Source organism: Poromitra crassiceps, assembly GCF_964638095.1.
Source record: "Poromitra crassiceps genome assembly, chromosome: 17".
NCBI lineage: Eukaryota > Metazoa > Chordata > Actinopteri > Beryciformes > Melamphaidae > Poromitra > Poromitra crassiceps.
The window spans coordinates 12287580-12306905 of NC_139635.1; the positions used below are offsets into that span (position 1 = coordinate 12287580).

The 19326-nt window shown below is 45.6% G+C and overlaps 1 protein-coding gene across 2 annotated transcripts in view; it reads right to left on the minus strand.

Moving 5' to 3' along the window:
• The window catches only part of LOC310791930 (stonustoxin subunit beta-like), a 60864-nt gene extending 42284 nt beyond the window's left edge, over positions 1 to 18580 (minus strand). For both annotated transcript variants that reach the window (XM_083653613.1, XM_083653612.1), the window contains exons 1-3: positions 18505 to 18580; positions 12013 to 12171; positions 1289 to 1335 (exon numbers count right to left, since the gene is read on the minus strand). In XM_083653613.1, coding sequence (XP_083509739.1) covers positions 1289 to 1335; positions 12013 to 12171; positions 18505 to 18554 — 256 coding nt within the window. In that variant the 5' untranslated portion in view covers positions 18555 to 18580. The remainder of the gene's footprint in view (positions 1 to 1288; positions 1336 to 12012; positions 12172 to 18504) is intronic.
• Positions 18581 to 19326: the final 746 nt, after the last annotated feature.

Genomic DNA, 19326 nt, shown 5'->3' on the forward strand with positions numbered 1-19326 from the left:
GATCGACTTCATACCTGCCAACACGAGTCTCCTTATTTTTACCCCTCTCTCTGTGATTGGTCATTTCTTCTGTTCATCCCCTGATATAAATATATAGTGATACAAATCAAATGGCTGTAGCAGATGAGATTCATTCACATAATTCTGCCTTTTATTTTTTATTTTTTAATGTTTTTTTCCCGATTTTTTAATCCCATTTTTATCCCCCGTTTAGTGCTCATTTGAATTACTCAATCCTGGTTGCTACTCCATCCTCTGCCGATCTGGGGAGGGGAGACTGATTCCATGCATCCTCCGAGACATGGGCAGTCAAGTCAGCCGCTTCTTTTCACCTGCCCGAGGAAGCTTCACCGGTAGGACATAGCACGTGGGAGGTTCACGCTATTCCAACCAGTTCCCCTCCCTCTGAACAGGCGCCCTTAACGATCAGAGGAGGAACCATATAAGCAACCAGGATGTTGCATGTTTTTGTGAAGGGGGTTCCTATATGAAGGAGACCCCCGGGAGGCACGGGGAGAACATGCAAACTCCACACAGAAAGGCCATTTTGCCGACCCCTCCCGGGTGGTGGGCACTCGAGGACATGCGGACGGGCACGCATTCCTTCAGTGTTCACATCGGCCCAGGTGGGAATCGAACCCACGACCTTCGAGCTGTGAGGCGATAGTGCTTACCACTGCACCACCGTACCTCCCATTCTGCCTTTTATTGAGTTTTTGGGGGTTGTTTTCTTTTCAGGACATTGGGGGCCAGATTGAGATTTTTGCCCATGTATGTTTGCCCCTAACTTAGATGATGGAGTGATGGAGTGATGGAGTGACCTGATGGAGTGCAGTGCCGTTCATCTCGAGAACCATTCGTCGGATCAACTTCAAACTCGGGGACTGCGCTTAGGGGTACATGTTGGATTGCAGTGCTGAATTTCATGCAATTCAGTATAGCGCCACCTACTAGCAAACACAAAGTGGTGGTTTATCTCGAGAAGCATTCGACGGATCGACTTCAAACTCGGAGAGTTAATTTACAGTAGGGGGACCTGACTGACAGAGTTCAGTGCCGAATTTTGTGCTATTCGGCATAGCGCCACCTATTGGCAAACACAAAAAGCGGTTTATCTCAAGAACCCTTCGTCTGATCGACTTCAAACTTGGGGAATGAGCTTAGGGCGGCTTGACGGAGTTCAGGTTCTGGAGTTCTGGTTAAGCCTACAAAAATACATCATCCCTGCGGTACTCTATAGTTGAATGTGTTACTTTGTTTTCATGAATCAAACTAAATAAATACTTACATTTCCTCAGACCTGGTTTCAACCACTGCACTGCATCATGGTCCACACTGGAGGAAGAAACAAAGTCAGATCAGCAGATTCTCTTTGATGATGGAAACATTTAAGAGGAAATGAAACCTTTGATCATGTGACTCTACTTCATTTGCATTTTACCTGAGAAAAGACAGGACAATGCACTGCGGTTGGGGGGGAGGGGCAGAGTACTACTTTAACAGGTTCTGATAAAAACTTATTTGAATACGTTATTATTATTATCAAAAAGTGCCAGTAAACTAAATTTCTGTATTGCAGAACAAGTCAGTTTGATATTACTATTACAAAACTCCTTGTAACAGCACTGATACAGTGCCATTTTGATTTTGCCTGTTCTACCTGGTACAGTGGCCTGATAATGAGATTACAGAAGAGGTTGCAGGTTAGGCAAAATAACATCATTCATTATCTACTGAATGCTCCTCCTAGGACACATGTAGGAGGTAACGAATTCAAGGTGAACATGTTGCCTGTTGAGTTTAGGATTAAACAGCTAAAGCCATATGTATAACACAGTGGGCGAGCCCACCCCCTTTACCCTGAAGATATGGACGTCTTTGTTTAAGCTGTAATTCCTCGAATGGTCACTTGAGGCAGGACTCAGAAGTCCCATCGTTCCTGTTAAAATGCCCCACTTTGTAACAGTAATTAAATATCTTTATAGTCTGGACCGAAACACGGTTTTGGTCTATATAGCTAATTTCACTTTTTCATAACATGTGGGGGGGGGGGGGGGGGTAATTTTTTATATAACTCGCCCGTTTGGAGTAAAATAGATAGATAGAAAAGGGGGTGATTGACAGATCGCCTGTCCAGTGAACGCGCAGCTTGCAGATTACGGACCAATAGCAGGCGGAGCTGTGGCTCTGGGAAACCCCCATCTCACGTACATCGTCAGATGTATGCTGACGATACGATCATATATCTACATGCAAAAAATAAGGCACAAGCTGCAGCAGATCTGTCAGCTGCAATGGTCAATATCAAACTGGTTAACTGAGTCATGTCTACACCTCAATGTAAGCAAAACTGTATGTATGTTTTTTTCCAAGTCTGCCAACAGAGATCCAGACCCAGATGTGTTGGTAGCAGGGAGCAGTCTTGCAGTCGTGCAAGAATTTAAATACCTAGGCATAATAATAGACTCCCAGCTAACATTTAAAAAACAAGTTAAAAAAGTTGCCAACCGAATCAAATTCAACCTGGCAAATTTCAAATATATCAGGAACAATCTGACTACTGAGGCCTCAAAATTGTATGCCAATGCTATGATTTTTTTCACATATTAATTACTGTCTCACTAGTTGGACACAGACAGGTAAAACTACTTTAAAATCAGTAGAAACACTTTATAAGCGAGCCCTGAAAACACTGGACAAAAAATCTAACTCATATCACCACTGTAAAATCTTAACTAAATATGACTTTTTAAATTGGGAAAACATGATCAAATTTGCAGATATTTTACTTGTGTATGAAATTTTTCATGGTCTAGCCCCCCCTCCGCTCAAGGAATTCATTTCACAAATCCAAAATTCATCTACCAGAGCCTCTACCAGAGGAGACTGTAAAATTCCCTTGCTCCTACAGAGCAGCACATACCTGGAACACTATACCCGTAGAACTGAGAAACATCACATCTTTCAACTCCTTCTCCAACTCCATAAAACATTGGCTATTGAACATTCTACAACGGCATGAGTGAATACTGGATTCTGATTGGCTAGCAACAGTGGTAAATACGCCAACAATCTACAGTTCGGCTCCAACCGCAGTATCACTCCGCTCCCTGATGCTGACTCCGTTCCCTGTGCTGACTCCGCCCACTGTTAGCCTGTCAGTCTGCAAATCTCTAACAAGGAAATGGCCGATCTGTAACAAGGAAATGTCCGATTTCGTAGTAACGTTTGATTTACTGGGTGGATTGAGTTTTGAGCAGTGGTTAGATGAAGATGAAGGTGAAGTGAACAAAGAACGACATGGTGAAATTGGGGAGAGAGAACTGGCTGAGCTTGAGTTGTCACGAGTTCGGACTAGCGGGAGGTCGGACTAGCGGGAGGTCGGACTAGCGCCCGGACCCCGAACCTGGGACTGTCAAACAAACAAACGCCCTCTGCCGTCACCAGATATCAACACACCACCACCAAAACGGGCTGCTTTAGATAACTGTTTAAATAACTGTACTTTTACAGGCAATGTATTGTAACGTTCCTGGTAACTCATGAGGCAGAGGCTTCTTGTTGGTACAAGGTTCTTTATTCTCCGTTAGTTATATTACAACTCTCAGCGGTTGTCACGCTCATAGCTAGCAGCCTTCCCTTCTAGCAGTGTGTGGAGACTGACGCGCATGCCCAGTCTCTCCCGGAAGTATCCCCACAGCATAGTGTTCCCCAATACAACACTCCCACACATCAGTTCCTATCTGTAGTTGAGACACTACCAATGCTCACCCCTGTATGTGTAATGCTGATACGCTACATACTCCCTGCCCAACAATAAGGTCAACGCCCACGTTGATACCACATCACACACTCCCTTGTACCAAAACACACCCAACATCTTTTTTTAACAACTTCTTTGTTTTTTTTTCTTTCCAACCACATTTTATGTTGCAATCTCAGACTTTCCCACATCTCCTCCCCCACAATATCTCATGTCATGCACATCCTTTACTTTTTGTTACAACATTTCAACATTTCCAACCACCATCTCCTCTCTCTTTTTTTTTTTTTTTTTTTAACTCAAAGTCCCCCAAGTGTCCCATTAAACACAGTCCTCACACTCCCTGTGGTATCTCCACACGTCCTCCTCGTGTCCGGCCCAGTAGAAAAGTGCACTAACATTGCGGAGCATCTTCTCAGGCTCGTCATGTCCCGTACGGCCCCTGTGCGCCCACCGCACAACCAACCCCTGCAAGTATCTGGGCACAATCGTCTGCCTCCCCTCAAACCCGTGCCCTGTTCTCCCCAACAGCCCATCTTCATCCAGCAGCAGGTCGGAAAACATGCTCCACAGTTCTTTCTTGGCACCGGAAAACATGTGAGTTTCCCCCACGGGGGGCCGGCGTCCGGCCGCCACCCACGCAAGCACCGGACCGATCTCCGCGTCCTCCGCCTGCCTGCGTCTAAACTCCCCCGCGTCGACATCCATGATGGTCATGTCGTCGTCCTACAGGTCCACATCTGCACAGCCCCCCTCGTCTTGCCCTCGCTCGTCCTCCCGTCCCCCTCCCCCAGGGGGCGGCGCGCCCAGGACAGCAGGGGGGACACAACCGGCCTCGATCTCCACCTCGGCTCTCCGCCCAGCAATCGTGGGGCCCGCAGTGCAGTTTCTGGCCAAGTGCTCAGGCGAACGGCACGTCCAGCAGAGTCTCACCTGCCCACCGCCCGCCCGTCTCTCCTCTCCCGCCGTCCCCCGGTCCCCGACAGCCCCTCGACACTCTCTGGCCAGGTGTCCCGGTCTCCCACATGTCCAACACAGTCTCCCCTGTGGCTCCGCGTGGGGCCCGTGCTCAACTGTGACGCGGTATACAGTGATGTTGTTAACGTTAGGCCGCTCCCCTGGAACGGTGGGAGGGTGGCCCATCTGGACTACTGGCCCCCCTGCAAATGTCAATGTGCTTTTTCCTAGGTCTACTGTGCATTTGTTCAGTGTTAAGTAGTCTTCCCCCAGGATGCAGGGCCCCGCCATTTCTATCACCCACACTGGAAAGTCCACTGTCTGTCCCCCCACTGTTATCGTTACGTGTCCCCTCCCCCTCATTGGCATCAACTCACCGGATACTGTTCTTAGCAGCTGTGTCGCTGGCTGCTCCAGGCGCGTCCCCTCGGGCATCATGTTGACGTTCACCAGCGTTGCCGTACACCCCGTGTCCACCAGGGCGGCGCAGTATCTCCCCTGTAGGTAGACTGGAACATGGCAGCCGTTCATCGCGCGCGGCCCGCTCTGCATGTTGACAGCTCCGGCGATGTCGTCTACTTCGGGGCACGACGGAGCCCCACCTCCCCATTGCTGTCGATGGGCTCCCTCCCGCGATGACGTGGCTACGGGGAATATGACCTCGGGGACCCGTCTCGCCCCTTCTAGACGGGCCCCGTGTCGTTTCCCTGGTTCCACGCTCCTCCGCGGCACTCTCTGGCCCGATGTCCGGGGCGTCCACAGGTCCAGCAGCGCATGGCCCCGGGCCCCCTGGGCCAGGTATTGTCTCGTGGGGCGGGCTGCAGGGTCGCGCTTCGGAGCAGTTCTTTTAACTGCTGCACCGACTCGGACAGTTCTCTCACCATGTTGCCTTGTTTCGTCAACGCCATCTTCCATGCTGGCTCTTCTTGCAGCGGGCTCTCCGCCGCCATTCCCACCACGAGGGCGGCTCCCCCCGCGTCGCTGTCCATGGCCCAGCCCTCCACTGTCTCTCTTTCCAACGCTAGCTCCAGCGCTACTCCTAGTGTCTTTGGCCGTTGCAGCATTACTTGATCTCTTAGGCCTCTCGGCGCGATTGCCTGGATGAAGTAATTTCGGGCTAACTCCTCCCGTGATTCTGGCGGCAACCGGCTGTATACACGCCGGCTGAGGATCTCCATGTCTGTAGCCAGCGCCCGCAGCGACTCCCCTGGTCGCCTGCGCCTGTTACACAGTTCCGCGACCATGATGCCTTCCTCTTTGCACTGTCCAAACCGCCTCCTCAGGGTCGCCATCACAATGTCTAAGTCTTTTGTATCTGCCATTGCCGCCACACATGTTATAGCTTCGCCCTCGAGCGACATCACCAAGTGACTGGCTCTCTCTTCCCTCGACCAGCCATTCATGTCCGCTGCTACGTTAAACATTGTGCAATATGGCTCCCACTCGCCTTTACCGTTGAATTTTGGCGGGGTGATTTCCTTTCTTCCTCGCCGCCCGCTGTCCTTTGTCGCCTCGACCCGTGTCCCGTCTTTGTCCTCGGCCCGCAGGCTAGCTCCGCTGGGCTGTGGCACAGCCTCCATGGCTACAGCGGCAGTGTCAACCCGCTCAATCTTCACCCTCACCGGCCCCGGTTCCTCCGCTCCTTCTCCCGCCTCGCTAGCTTGTCTGCTAGCTTCCTTGAGCCGCGGGATAGCTTCCGTGGCTACGGTGATAGCGCTGTCTAGTTCGGATTTTATCCTCACCAACCCCAGGCTTTCTGCTGCTTTCCCCGCTTGGCTCTCTGTGGTAGCGGCTGCGTCTACCCAGGCATCTTCCTCCTCGGACGCCTGGTAGTCTGCCCCGCCTCTTGCCTTTCCCGCCTCTCGTTCGAGTCTTTTGCGCTCTTTCTTCAGGAACTTGCTAACCATCTCGCCGAATCTGGAGGCAATATTCACCGTTTAAACTTCTGACGCCAGTGTAACGTTCCTGGTAACTCATGAGGCAGAGGCTTCTTGTTGGTACAAGGTTCTTTATTCTCCGTTAGTTATATTACAACTCTCAGCGGTTGTCACGCTCATAGCTAGCAGCCTTCCCTTCTAGCAGTGTGTGGAGACTGACGCGCATGCCCAGTCTCTCCCGGAAGTATCCCCACAGCATAGTGTTCCCCAATACAACACTCCCACACATCAGTTCCTATCTGTAGTTGAGACACTACCAATGCTCACCCCTGTATGTGTAATGCTGATACGCTACAGTATCAATAACTGTGAATCCCGTTAAGGAATAGGTTAGTTGTTTTTTGGCTCAAAGGCAACTAAATGTTTAGTGCAATCATTGATCTTGTGTATGGAACTATATTCTGTGGCGGAAGGATAAATGTATTCTGAAACCAGTAATGATTATAAATAAATGAATTGGATGTTACAATTGTGTATTTTTTATATTATTTGGTAGCTCAGCTGTTGTAGAAAACAAATTTAACACTCGAGGTCGGGGGTTGTGGGCACATTTACCACTGGTACAGGGTTTATAGCACTCGGCTTCGCCTCGTGCCACAACCCTGTACCAGTGGTAAATGTGCCCACAACCCCCTCTCCTCTCGTGGTAAATTTGTTAAATCAAACATGCATTCATACTCCAGGATAGCATTTCTCGTTGTTTGTCATTGTTTGTCTGCTTTGTAGGGCATGTGCTTTTGTCTGTGCTTTTGTCCGTGCTTTACAGTAAACCAGGGGCTGCATAATTGTGCTTATATGCTTTTGTCTGTTTTTATGTGCTTATGTGCTGTTGCTCTGGCATGTATTGTATAGAATATGCTAATGTCATCTTGCATGTTCTTTTTATATGCTATTAATCTGCTTGTGCTTTTCTTCTTTTATATGATTTTGTCTACTTATGTCTTCTGTACTATTGCATGTGTTTGTTAATGTTTTACATATAACATCAACCTGCCAGGGACTGCAGATGAAAATTAGCCTGTATGGCTAAATCTGGCACATTTACATGATGGACTCACGTGCTCATGTTAATTAATGTGCATTGTCCCTTTTCTTAAATAAATAAATAAACAAACAAACAAGTGCAGAAGGACTCAACCCATTCCCTCCCACTCTGCTGATGAAATATCAAGATGGTGATGGCCAACGTTTGCACTCCGCCAGGGAGAAGAAATGTAATGGGATAGCTACGTCCATATTATTTATGTCTATGGTATAACACCATTAATGGTAAGCAGCGGTAAGCAGCTTGAAGCTGTCGGCGACCCGCCTACAAACAACAGAAGAAGAAAGTATGTCGCACTGGTGACGCACTTTTTGTGGCGATGCACTGTTTACATATACCCCGCTAGTTGAGAGAAGTGGACAGACGTTTGATCATGGATAACGAAATGGATAACCAAATTATTCTGTCCTTTTTACTTGTGATCCGATGCATCGTGGTGGCACCTCAGTAGTTTTTGGATATTATCTCCAGACCTCGCGTCACCAGCCACGAGGTCCCCGGCCCCGGCCGCCTGCGGTTTGACGTTACCTTCCACAAAATTGAGGTAATCTTTAGCTAACGTAATTGCAAGCATGACATTTAACATGTCCATTTGTCAAATATTACATGAGGACTAACATTCTAGAGAAGCAGAAGTTACGTGTTAATGTTTTTAAAATGTTATTGCATGCTGCACAGCATTGTGTTGGGTAAATAAATGCCCATTGATTAATAACACGTGTCGTTCGTTTATTCAAGGGAATGATGACCGTCGAGTGACAACAGAGGAACAGGATTTTTGGAAAATGAACGTTATTAAATGCTGTAACGTTAATGGTAATTCTCATGTGTATGGTTTATTTAGCCTACTTAATCTCTCCTGAGATTATAACGTTAACCTGTTAGGCTACTGTGCAGGTTAATACTGCTGATAATCAGTTGTTTCAACATCAGATATAACACAAGTCAAATGCCAACAGTTTTGAGACTGAGATATTTGTTTTGAACTATTTGTACGCATCTACAGTATCTGCCAGTGACCGGATAATTATATTGTTATTCGCTTGTTTTAATGCTTTTGTCAATAAACATTGCCAACAAATAGCCTTGTTGTTATTGTTATGTACTTCGGTGAATCATGTAGGCTACCTGAATGTATCACAATATGATCGCAGAAGGAGCCCATTAGTTGTCAGAGGCAGGTTGGATAAAATGATCAGATGTGATATAATAAAGATTGTTGATGTCGAGTGAACACGAACTATGACACAAACCGAAGATTGGACCAGACGAGGCACACCAACCGAAGATTGGACCAGAGGATATGACGACGGCCGAAACAACCGAACAGCAGCCTGCTTCAAATCAATGCTTTATATTTATTGAAATGAAATATGGTGATATCTGTATAAATTTGGCATACATTACATAGACTACACCATAACATATATTTCAATATAATTCAAACAACGGTTCCTTTCCCATACCATGGTGGGCTGGACTGTAGCCTACAGTAGGCTATTGCTGTGAAAAAGTGACTACACATTTGATTGTGTTAAGTGTTACACTATCAATAAATGTTTTCCAATGACACATTAGCTTGCCATATTCTTAACTGAGCTTCGTGGAATTAGCTCAAGACAAGTGTGTATCAGCTTAATGTCCAATACAGAAGAGCATGAAACAAATCTGCAAAAACTATATTTATTGAAATGTGATCATCACGTTATATAACGTTATAGAGCCCAATTGGTCTGCCCATAGCGTCACTTTACATGGAGGCTATGTAAGAAATAATTTGCATCTGTTAAACCATCTTCCATAATGAATTAAATCATAATCATAATGCTACAAAGACATGAGTTAATCACCACAGAACCGCACAGACCATTTTGCCCGGTATCACGGACGTAAATGTGTCCAGGCCACTGAGATGAATATGAATCTTTATTATATGTCGATGAAGCGAGCAGCTCTGAGCTTCCATCAGCTAGTATGGTCGATGTGCTGGCTGGATCCCCTGCCCTCAAAAGTCAGATTTTGAAATAGGCGTTATTTTTTTATAAACTGGCCTCATAACGGGGATCTATAGCCTACAGTTATGTGTCTACTAACATTATTAAAATATCATAAAGGTAATGCTGTTTTCTGACAGTTTGCTGCTTCTTCTTCTTTTCTTTGACTTGAACGTAGGCGTAGTTGCTGCCCTCTCGTTGTGGACTCCAGTACTAAACATAGAGGCGTGCGCATGCCCAGTGTATGTAAAGCATCGTATTGCGGGCGTCTCGCATGAGCTAATATGGACGGAGACTGCTCGGAGCCTGCTCTAGTGTAGACTGGGAAGGCTTCAACTACGGGGTCTTTGAAAACGGCTTAGTGAAGATGTAGCCTAAGTCGAAGCCTCTGTTTCCTCATGTTTCTAGCCTCTGTTTATAATAACAAAGCTATGAAGTGGCAACTACATCTGACTGACATACAGTTATCCTCCCAAACTCCACTTAGAAAGTTGGAAAGCCCTCGTGGCTGAGTGGTTAAAGCTGCTTGCTTTGCAATCTGAAGTTCAGTGGTTCGAATCCACCACTGGTTTTAGCAATCTCTGTCCCAGCCCGGAGCTTCTTTACAGGTCCGGTACCATGTAACTACATATGAAATACAGTTAAATAGACTCACTCCACTTTACAGGTCCATTACCATGTAACTACATATGAACTACAGTTGAATAGACTCACTCCACTTTACAGGTCCGGTACCATGTAACTACATATGAACTACAGTTGAATAGACTCACTCCACTTTACAGGTCCGGTACCATGTAACTACATATGAACTACAGTTAAATACACTCACTCCACTTTACAGGTCCGTTACATGTAACTACATATGAACTACAGTTGAATAGACTCACTCCACTTTACAGGTCCGTTACATGTAACTACATATGAACTACAGTTGAATAGACTCACTCCACTTTACAGGTCTGGTACCATGTAACTACATATGAACTACAGTTGAATAGACTGAAATTAAGCAATGCGGTAGTTCAGGCAGGCCACGAACGTCAAGCCCAGCTTAAACCCAGCCCACAGCTGATTAGGAGCTGATCTCAAACCCAGCCCACATCAGCTCAGCTGATGCCATTGGCTCAACTCATACAGGCGCGCCCTATTTAAACCTGCTTTACTCTGCCTGTCATTGCTGCTTCCTCTGCAAGCCTGTTTGCAACCCACCTCCTCCCCAGCTCCTCCCTATGCTATATCTGACTTAAACAATGTCAATGATTCTGTTGTCATTGTTGCTTGCTCTGTTCTGTACCTGGGGGTCTTTTGCTGCTCCTTGCCTTAAGGCTATTCCACAGATTGTGGAAGGGCAAGGAGCTCCCAGAATCTGCTGCTGCTCTCCCTGCCTTAGGCTTTCCATGCTTGCTGCATGGAAGGGCAGGGAGCCTCAAGAACAGAGCCATACCGCCAAATTTAACTTATGCAAATAAAAGCTTTAAATTTATCTAAAGTGGTGTTGTGTTTTGACTAAAGTGGTCCTGACTGAAATGTTTTTTTCTCTCAACAATGGCTTACTTTTATTATGTTATTTTTTATTGTAGTACATCTTAGTAAAGGGCGGTACATAGTCCATGCACGCTTCCAACCGCGAGGGCCGTGCGGCCGATATGACGTAATTACTGTGGGGGCGAGGCCACCACAGCCATAAACGCGTGTCGCCAGATTTTTCTAGCAGCGCACCGCACCGCTGTGCTTTGCAGGGAGACAATAGATCCATGGGAGAGACAAGAACATAAATGAAATGAAGAAGTAAGTAGGCTACACTGAGCCATGTTTTGACCACATTTCTTGACCCATGTGGAAAACTTTGATTTCTAACTGTTCGTTTTTAGTCATTTCAAGTAATGTGCTGTGTTGAGACAGATCTAGGCCTATTTACATTCAATAAAAACAGGATTGGCGATTCTATTCATGTGCTGATACAATCGTTTGAGAGTGAAACCGCAGTCTACTGAACATAATGGCATTCCATTGACTTTTAATTGCGTTTTCATTGACTTTATCATGGGTCATTCACTGTACTATGTAAACAGCTGTGCTCTGAGCAGCACTCTGAGTATGACCCCGTCTGTCCCAGCGCGGGGTGCGCACGCAGTCTGCGGAGCTCCGCCTCTCACTGCCCGCATGGAGTATGTCCCGGGCTTAATACACAAAGCTCTGTGTAAGTGTCCATTTTCATTGTTTCATGTCCTCTTTAATATTCCTCCTCTTCTCAGTGTGACAGAGAAAATGTGTGTGACTCTCAGCCTTCTAGCAGATTTTGCCTCTCCGTACCTGAGAGAGTCCAGTCTCCAGTGTGGATCCTCCAGCAGCGACACTGAGGCTCCTGGATGATTGTAGCTCAGGTCCAGCTCTCTCAGATGGGAGGGGTTGGAGCTCAGAGCTGAGGCCAGAGAAGCACAACCTTCCCCTGTGAGCAGACAGCCTGACAGCCTGCACACGCACACACACGCACGCACGCACGCACGCACACACACACACACACACACACACACACACACACACACACACACACACACACACACACACACACACAGGTAAGTACATATATGATAATATGGTAATTGGATTACTAAATGTGACTTTGAATACATGAACCATATTGACTGACCCCTATGACTATCATATTGATTTATACCATATCGCCCAGCCCCTATAGTGTGTGTTCTGCTCTCTCTTCTCCCCCTCCCTCCCCTGTTCTCCCCCCCCTCTCTCTCCCTTCCCCCATTCCCTCTCCTTCTCTCCCCCTCCCCCTCTCTCCCTCTCTAATAAAATATTGTCCATTCTCTTCATTGATAGTGCTTAGCTAAACTTAGACATCATGGGCTCTATTCTCCCACAGGCCATCGGCGCTATTACGGGCCTTAACCGCAAAAAAACGTGCCTTGCGCCTGTTTCGGCAAGATAGCAATAGGCTTTAGGCTGCCAAATGCGCTTTAGGCCGAATGGGCGTGGCGCAGTCCCAAAGTGGGCGTGTCAGCGCTAAATACCAGCCTAGTGATATCTTGGGATCTGGCCTACATTTAGCGCTTTGCGCTTTTGAAAAGCAGGCCTATTCTCTGCCTTCACTGCTTCTTCTCTGTCACCCTTCTCTCTCTCTCTCTCTGAGTTCCCAGCATGCATTGTGTTTCTTCATTTCGCTACTAAATAGCCACCAAATGAGCCAAAATAGATATAAAAGGTAGTTCTAAATTAATGTGTAATGGTAACACAGCCTGCCATTGTCAACATTTCAATATTGGACCAAATAAAAAATCGAAATGAAAACACCACCCTATGTGAAACATATATGTCCTCCTGGGCATATATATACCCCTTGTCGAATTAACGTGATTTAGAGAAGTAACAGCGGAACGCGCTTCGGAACGCGCTTCGGAACGCGCTTCTAATGGCATCTGCTATACTGTGATGTCCCTCCAATAACTTGGCCCTATTTCACATTTAGTTTTACAATAAAAACACATTTATGCAATGACTTGACATAATGTAGGGTATATTTATGTGCATCATCCTTCCTGCAGCAGGCGAGAGAAAATGATATCTTTCTGGACAAACTTTCACCAATCTAATAGGCTATATTTTTCTAGCTGATGCATAGAACATTATTTTCACTTTGATCTTGCTATAGTGTAGCGTATTTACATGCTTGCAGTATTGAAACTGCAGTTAGATTGGTTTGAGAAGCATAATAATATGGAATAATAGCCTATAATGCAGACAGACAGGCTGGATGAAGGGAGGGGGGGGGGGGGGGCAGAGCGTTTGGCTTTCGTCTGGTTTTGCGGGATCACTGGAATTGGAGCTAAAAAGGCAAGCGTGCGATTCGTTTATTGCACTTATCCAATGAGCATGACGGTGCATAATTTTACGCCTAAAAGGCGTGGTTGTAATGCTTTGGGCTGCATCTAGCGCCAGCACGACGATATCAAGTGCGCCTTTCCACGCCCACTGCTTTGATCTGCGCCTGCCGCTCGGCCTAGAAACTGCGCCGATGCAACGATAGGGGCCATTATCTGTAAAACCCTCTGAGACATGCTTGTGAGAGGCTATACAAATAAACTTGAGTTGACTTGACACACACACACACACACACACACACACACACACACACACACACAAAGATACACACATACAAATAGACACACCTGTGCACACATGCACAGAGAAGCACGCACGCGCGCACACACACACACACACACACACACACACACACACACACAGCATATTGCATTGTTGTATCTTCTTCACTGATGTATAGTTTGTAGTACTGGTTGATAAAACCTAGATTTAGGAAAGATTGATGGATTCAATATTTCATCAGTTCCTTCACTGTTTGATGTAGCTTCAGTTAAATCAATATTCCACGAGTTTCAACATGGATTTATTTATTTGAAAGGCAGAATATAATCTACTGACCAAGACCAGATGCAGCTGGACCAGTTTGTAGTTCAGATTTCCCTTCTCTTGTCTATGGAGAAAATGAATGGGGAATTCTCGTCTGGGGTTGGAGACCTCACGTGACTGTTGAGATCTATTGTGGCTGGGGGAGCTTAATTATTTACAGTGGGTGCTCACTTAAAAATATATATATATAAGAAATAATAATATTAAGATTGGCAGTAGCATATGTGCTATAGTGAAAATAAATAGAACCATTCATATAGACTGCACTACTTGTTTAACCACCATTGTTTATTTAAACTTGAGGATCTCCTCCTTGCATGCAATTGCAATTTCTGTGAATTGAATTTCATTTTTTAATGTTATCAAATCAATTAGTAAATTGGAGATGACTAGTCAAAGTGAATCTATGCATTCTCCAATCAACTACATTCATCTTCCAGGCATTTCTACTAGAATCTCTTTGATAATCGTAGCAAACAAAATGGGGCCTGAAAGAAGCACATCTACCACTTCCCACACAGAGGTTGTGATCTATAACAAACTGGATGGGAGAATGTGCGCATCTGTGTGTTAACTTTGATCCATGCACATTTTGGAGACAGTGGAAACCGCGAATGGGGTGGCAAAGCTAAAATAAAGCAAACAAGCAAATAATTTCCAGGCCGACTCCACAACAACTTACCACTATAATAATAGCCTATAATTATTGTTGGAAGAACGTCTAGGCTACAACGAAATGTGTCTTTGTTGCTTTATTAGTTCCAAAGCCGATCTGCTGTGAATTAGTCTCAAATGAAGCTTAGGTGAAACTTCAGACCAGAAAGACCTTGTTTGTTTCACACTAACTCATTCCCCTCTCTCCTTTCAGCTGCCCTGCATTCAACTGATTAGGGGAGCGTTAGTGATTTTTCTAAACCAATCACAGTTGGCCACATCTTCCCATTCAGCCAATCTCAGCCTTAGCGGCAACCTTTAAAAACTGCTCTCTTCTCATACACAGTCTGCTGTTATTTCAGTGTGATTGCTGCAACCCTCCTCCACCCCATTCTCCTCCAGGGGTCTCATCTATCAAACCTTGTGTAGAATCCCTACTAAAACCATGACTAACCTGTCCAGTGACTATCTACTCTATCCAATCCGTGTTTCACCACCCAGTATGATATCGTCTTGCAAAGGTATCCCACACAGACGTAGTTATGTAAACAACAAAACGGTTAAAAAGTCAACAAGACAACTTATGCAAATAATCTGCACCAACCCTGACACTTCTTTAACTCCAGCGCCCCCAGTGGTTTAGTGGCAAAGAGAAGTCAGTGAGAAGTGTGCACAGGCGCACCTTATCCTACACAAACTACATTCCAAAGCTGAAATGCCAGACTGCTGTCCAACTGAAGTGCGCTGTTCCCCTCTGTTGGTTAGTTAATTTGTCCTGTTGGAAAATTGCTTTGCATCTGTTGTGACAAGCGGAGATAATTGTTGTTTACAGTGAATGTGTTTGGGAAGTATAGCCTATGGGTTGTAAAAAATATGTTTTGAATTATATCTCCCATGACAATAGAGTCTGTTTTTTGCCGTTCACACCTCTCTCAGCCTCAAGTCATTGGAAATATTTAGAACTTGGAACAATCATTATTCTACCAGTCAACACTGGAATCTTCTCTTCTTCTTTTTATCTTTGTGATTAATGATTTAAATCCATGTGGTCATGAATGGGCTGTTAATGGTCATTTACGGTATGTATGTATTTATTTTCTGTCTATATGAATAGTTCATTTGCAAAAACAGATTTAAATCCATTCTTAAAATTAGCCCAATAGACAACATGCTGATACGCCATAGCCTATGAAAGTACATAGAGGATAATTTCCTGTGTTCTCAGACTTGTAGGGAGATGCTGCTGCTTTATCCACAAAACTGCATGTCAATGTAATAAAAAGAAGGAAGAAATAGGCTATCAAATAACATGTCGGTGATGTCAGGTTATGGACGTGATCGCGATGGGATGCATGTGAGTGTCAAAATGCGACATTTACACTTCAAGTTGTACTCTTTGATTGAATGGTGATAAGAACATATTGACGCACATAATTAGCGAGCAGGCGACAGATTACAGAGAATTTTTAATGGCAGAAATCGGTTAAAAATTAAGCAGAGAATCAATGGTTAATCACAGGCAGGTTGCCTGTGTCTGTGCGCATTTCCAGCAGCGAGAGGAGGAGAGGAGAGGCACACCGCTGACTGAGAAGTGAATACAGTGATTAATACATGATTTTTAAGGTGCAATGTTATACCTAATACACATGACATTCTGAATATCAGACCAAATCCCCTTTTTCCCTCCATCTCCAAATCGGACCACTTTTTTACTTTTTTCCTCAGTCGCGCTCACTGCATTCACCACAGCCACTGGTGGCACTCTCTCGACATTTTCTTTTTTCATGCCTTCGCCATCATGGGGGAAAAAATATCGCGTCCCTCAGTCCGCTCTCGACATCAACGCTCTTCTGCTGATTTCTCGGTGGATACAGCTGCTTGCAAACATGATAGATCGCTGGCTAAAAAGGAAAACTACGTCCTCAGAAGGGGGACCCGCTCAGAAAAAACAAACAGGACAAGTCGAACAACAAGGCACTTCTAGTTGAAACGTCAACACAGAGTAACATCACTGTCAGTGATGTTTAGTGTTACGTTATTGACGATGAAGAATTTGATATCGATAAGGAGGGAGGAGCCCGGCCGGGTGGCAACCCACGAGCCCGGTCCCTCTACGTACCAGAGCCCTCCCCCTCCACCGGTCCCGGCAGAGTAGTTCCGGAGCAGCGGATTGAGTGGCCCTGACCACGTGACCACCTTCGACCCTTCCTAGAGGGCTGACCGTGGGTAGCTACTGGGACGTAAGTTGGAGCTTGGCCAGCCCCGGCTGGGTCACCTGGGCGAGGGTGTATGATGTTGCGAGACACGAAACATCCTATGACCCCACGGTACATCACTGAGGAGACGTCCCAGTTGCATCCATGCAATGTTTCTTTCTTTATTAGTTAGCCTGGCTTAGCCAGTGACTCATAGGAATAGACTACGTGACAACCAGGAAAGACTAGTGACTACTGGAGAGTCAGTTGACAGCCCGAACAGGGACGGCACCCGGGTAGCAGTATGGGTTAGCTCCCCAGCCTGCGTCTTCCGTGAGGAAGAAGCCCAACAATCCACGAGAGGCCTTTTAGGAGGGCCATTCAAGCCGCAAGTGGAGTCTGCAGTGCCACCAAGTACTGGTACTGCATGGTATCCACCAAGATGCCATCACCTCGGAATGAGATGTTTGGAGCGGGGGAGTCTGGTACAGCGCACAGGTCCTAGACCTGGAGAGACGAGGGAGGAGCCCGGCCGGGTGGCAACCCACGGAGCCCGGTCCCTCTATGTACCAAAGCCCTCCCCCTCCCCCGGTCCCGGCAGAGTAGTTCCGGAGCAGCGGATTGAGTGGCCCTGACCATGTGACCACCTTCGACCCTTCCTAGAGGGCTGACCGTGCGTAGCTACTGGGACGTAAGTTGGGGCTTGGCCAGCCCCGGCTGGGTCACCTGGGCGAGGGTGTATGATGTTGCGAGACCCGAAACATCCTATGACCCCAGGGTACATAGGATACGTCCCAGTTGCATCCATGCAATGTTTTTTTCTTTATTAGGACGTTAAAACGTTAATCCTCCTTATGCCGAGTGCCAGTGATGTCAACGCTGTTGTCGCCACTCAAATTACATTTCTCATAAAGCAGCCATGAAAATTTGGTGGAAGCATTTAAAGTGAAATGACACACAGATGGTTTATAGTCACTTCAATAGAACTCTCCCCAATGCAAAATTCGAACAGGTTTAGTTGCCAGTAATGACAGTAAGAAAGGCAGATGTAGTGAGCAAAGATGGATGATTTAATATTCCATAGCTCTGACCTAACAAAATCTAACTGACATCACTATTGTGAACACAAAACAACACTTCTGATAATATGATATTAGTGTTTTAGTAGAGTGTATCACTCAATACAAAAAATAAAGGCTTTCATAGAACCAAAAGCCTATGGCTTAGTCTGCAGAAAAAACGACAAAAGCCATAGTAATTTAGACTCAGGTGTGCATAAACTACTTCCTTTTTAAATACAAAAATGTGAAATTACAGTATTATCGCTTATTGGACAGGAGAAGCAGGTATTTGTCGGTTATATTGCCTGAAAAAAATCCCCCTTAAAGTCTATAGATCCCCCCGAAAATCTATAAATCCCCCCTATCTGAAGAACATAAGGGGGGAATTCCCCCCTAGTTTACAAAGTGAATTTTAAGCCCTGGGTCTGTTGAACAGTAACAGTGATCCTGACCTGAGAGTCTCCAGTCTACAGTGTGGACTCCCCAGTCCAGCCGAGAGCATCGTCAGCCCTAAATCTTGTAGGTCGTTGTTATTCAGGTCCAGCTCTGTCAGACTAGAGGACTGGGAGCTGAGAACTGAGGCCAGAGCTTCACAGCTTTTCTCTGAGATCTGGCAGACACTCAGCCTGAAGGACAAGAAGACATGTTTTTAATGTTATTCTGTTATATACTTATATATATTTTATATTTTATGTCAGTATTGTATTATTTCTACTGACAGACTGTAAAATGAGGCTAATTGACTAACATAGCTAACAGCTAGCTATAATGCCAGAGGCTAATACTGGCTATTTACTGTATACTGTACTGTATTATCTGTCTATCATGTGTCAGTCTTCAGACCACTATAATGTCTGACCTCATCACCGTTCACCAACAGCTTATTTTTTGGACTTTGAGCACCTGAGTGGTCATCCCCTTTTTTCAAATGTTTTGCTGTGGAAACGTTACATTGATGATGTGTTGGTCATTTGGGGAGGAAGGGCTGAGCAACTGAATGAATTTCACATCCTGCTAAATGAATTATCGCCTCACCTTAAGTTTACTATGCAGTTTGATGTCAATAAACTAAATTTTCTTGATCTATGGATCATAAAGGAAGATAACAAGTTGTACACAGATCTTTACACCAAGCCAACAGACCGTAATACATTACTGAGGGCCGACAGCCACCATCCTCTTCCCTTGAAAAAGAGCCTGCCATACAGCCAACTATGTCGCGTGAAACGTATCTGCACTAAAGACACTGATTTTGAGCATAATTCTTCTAAAAT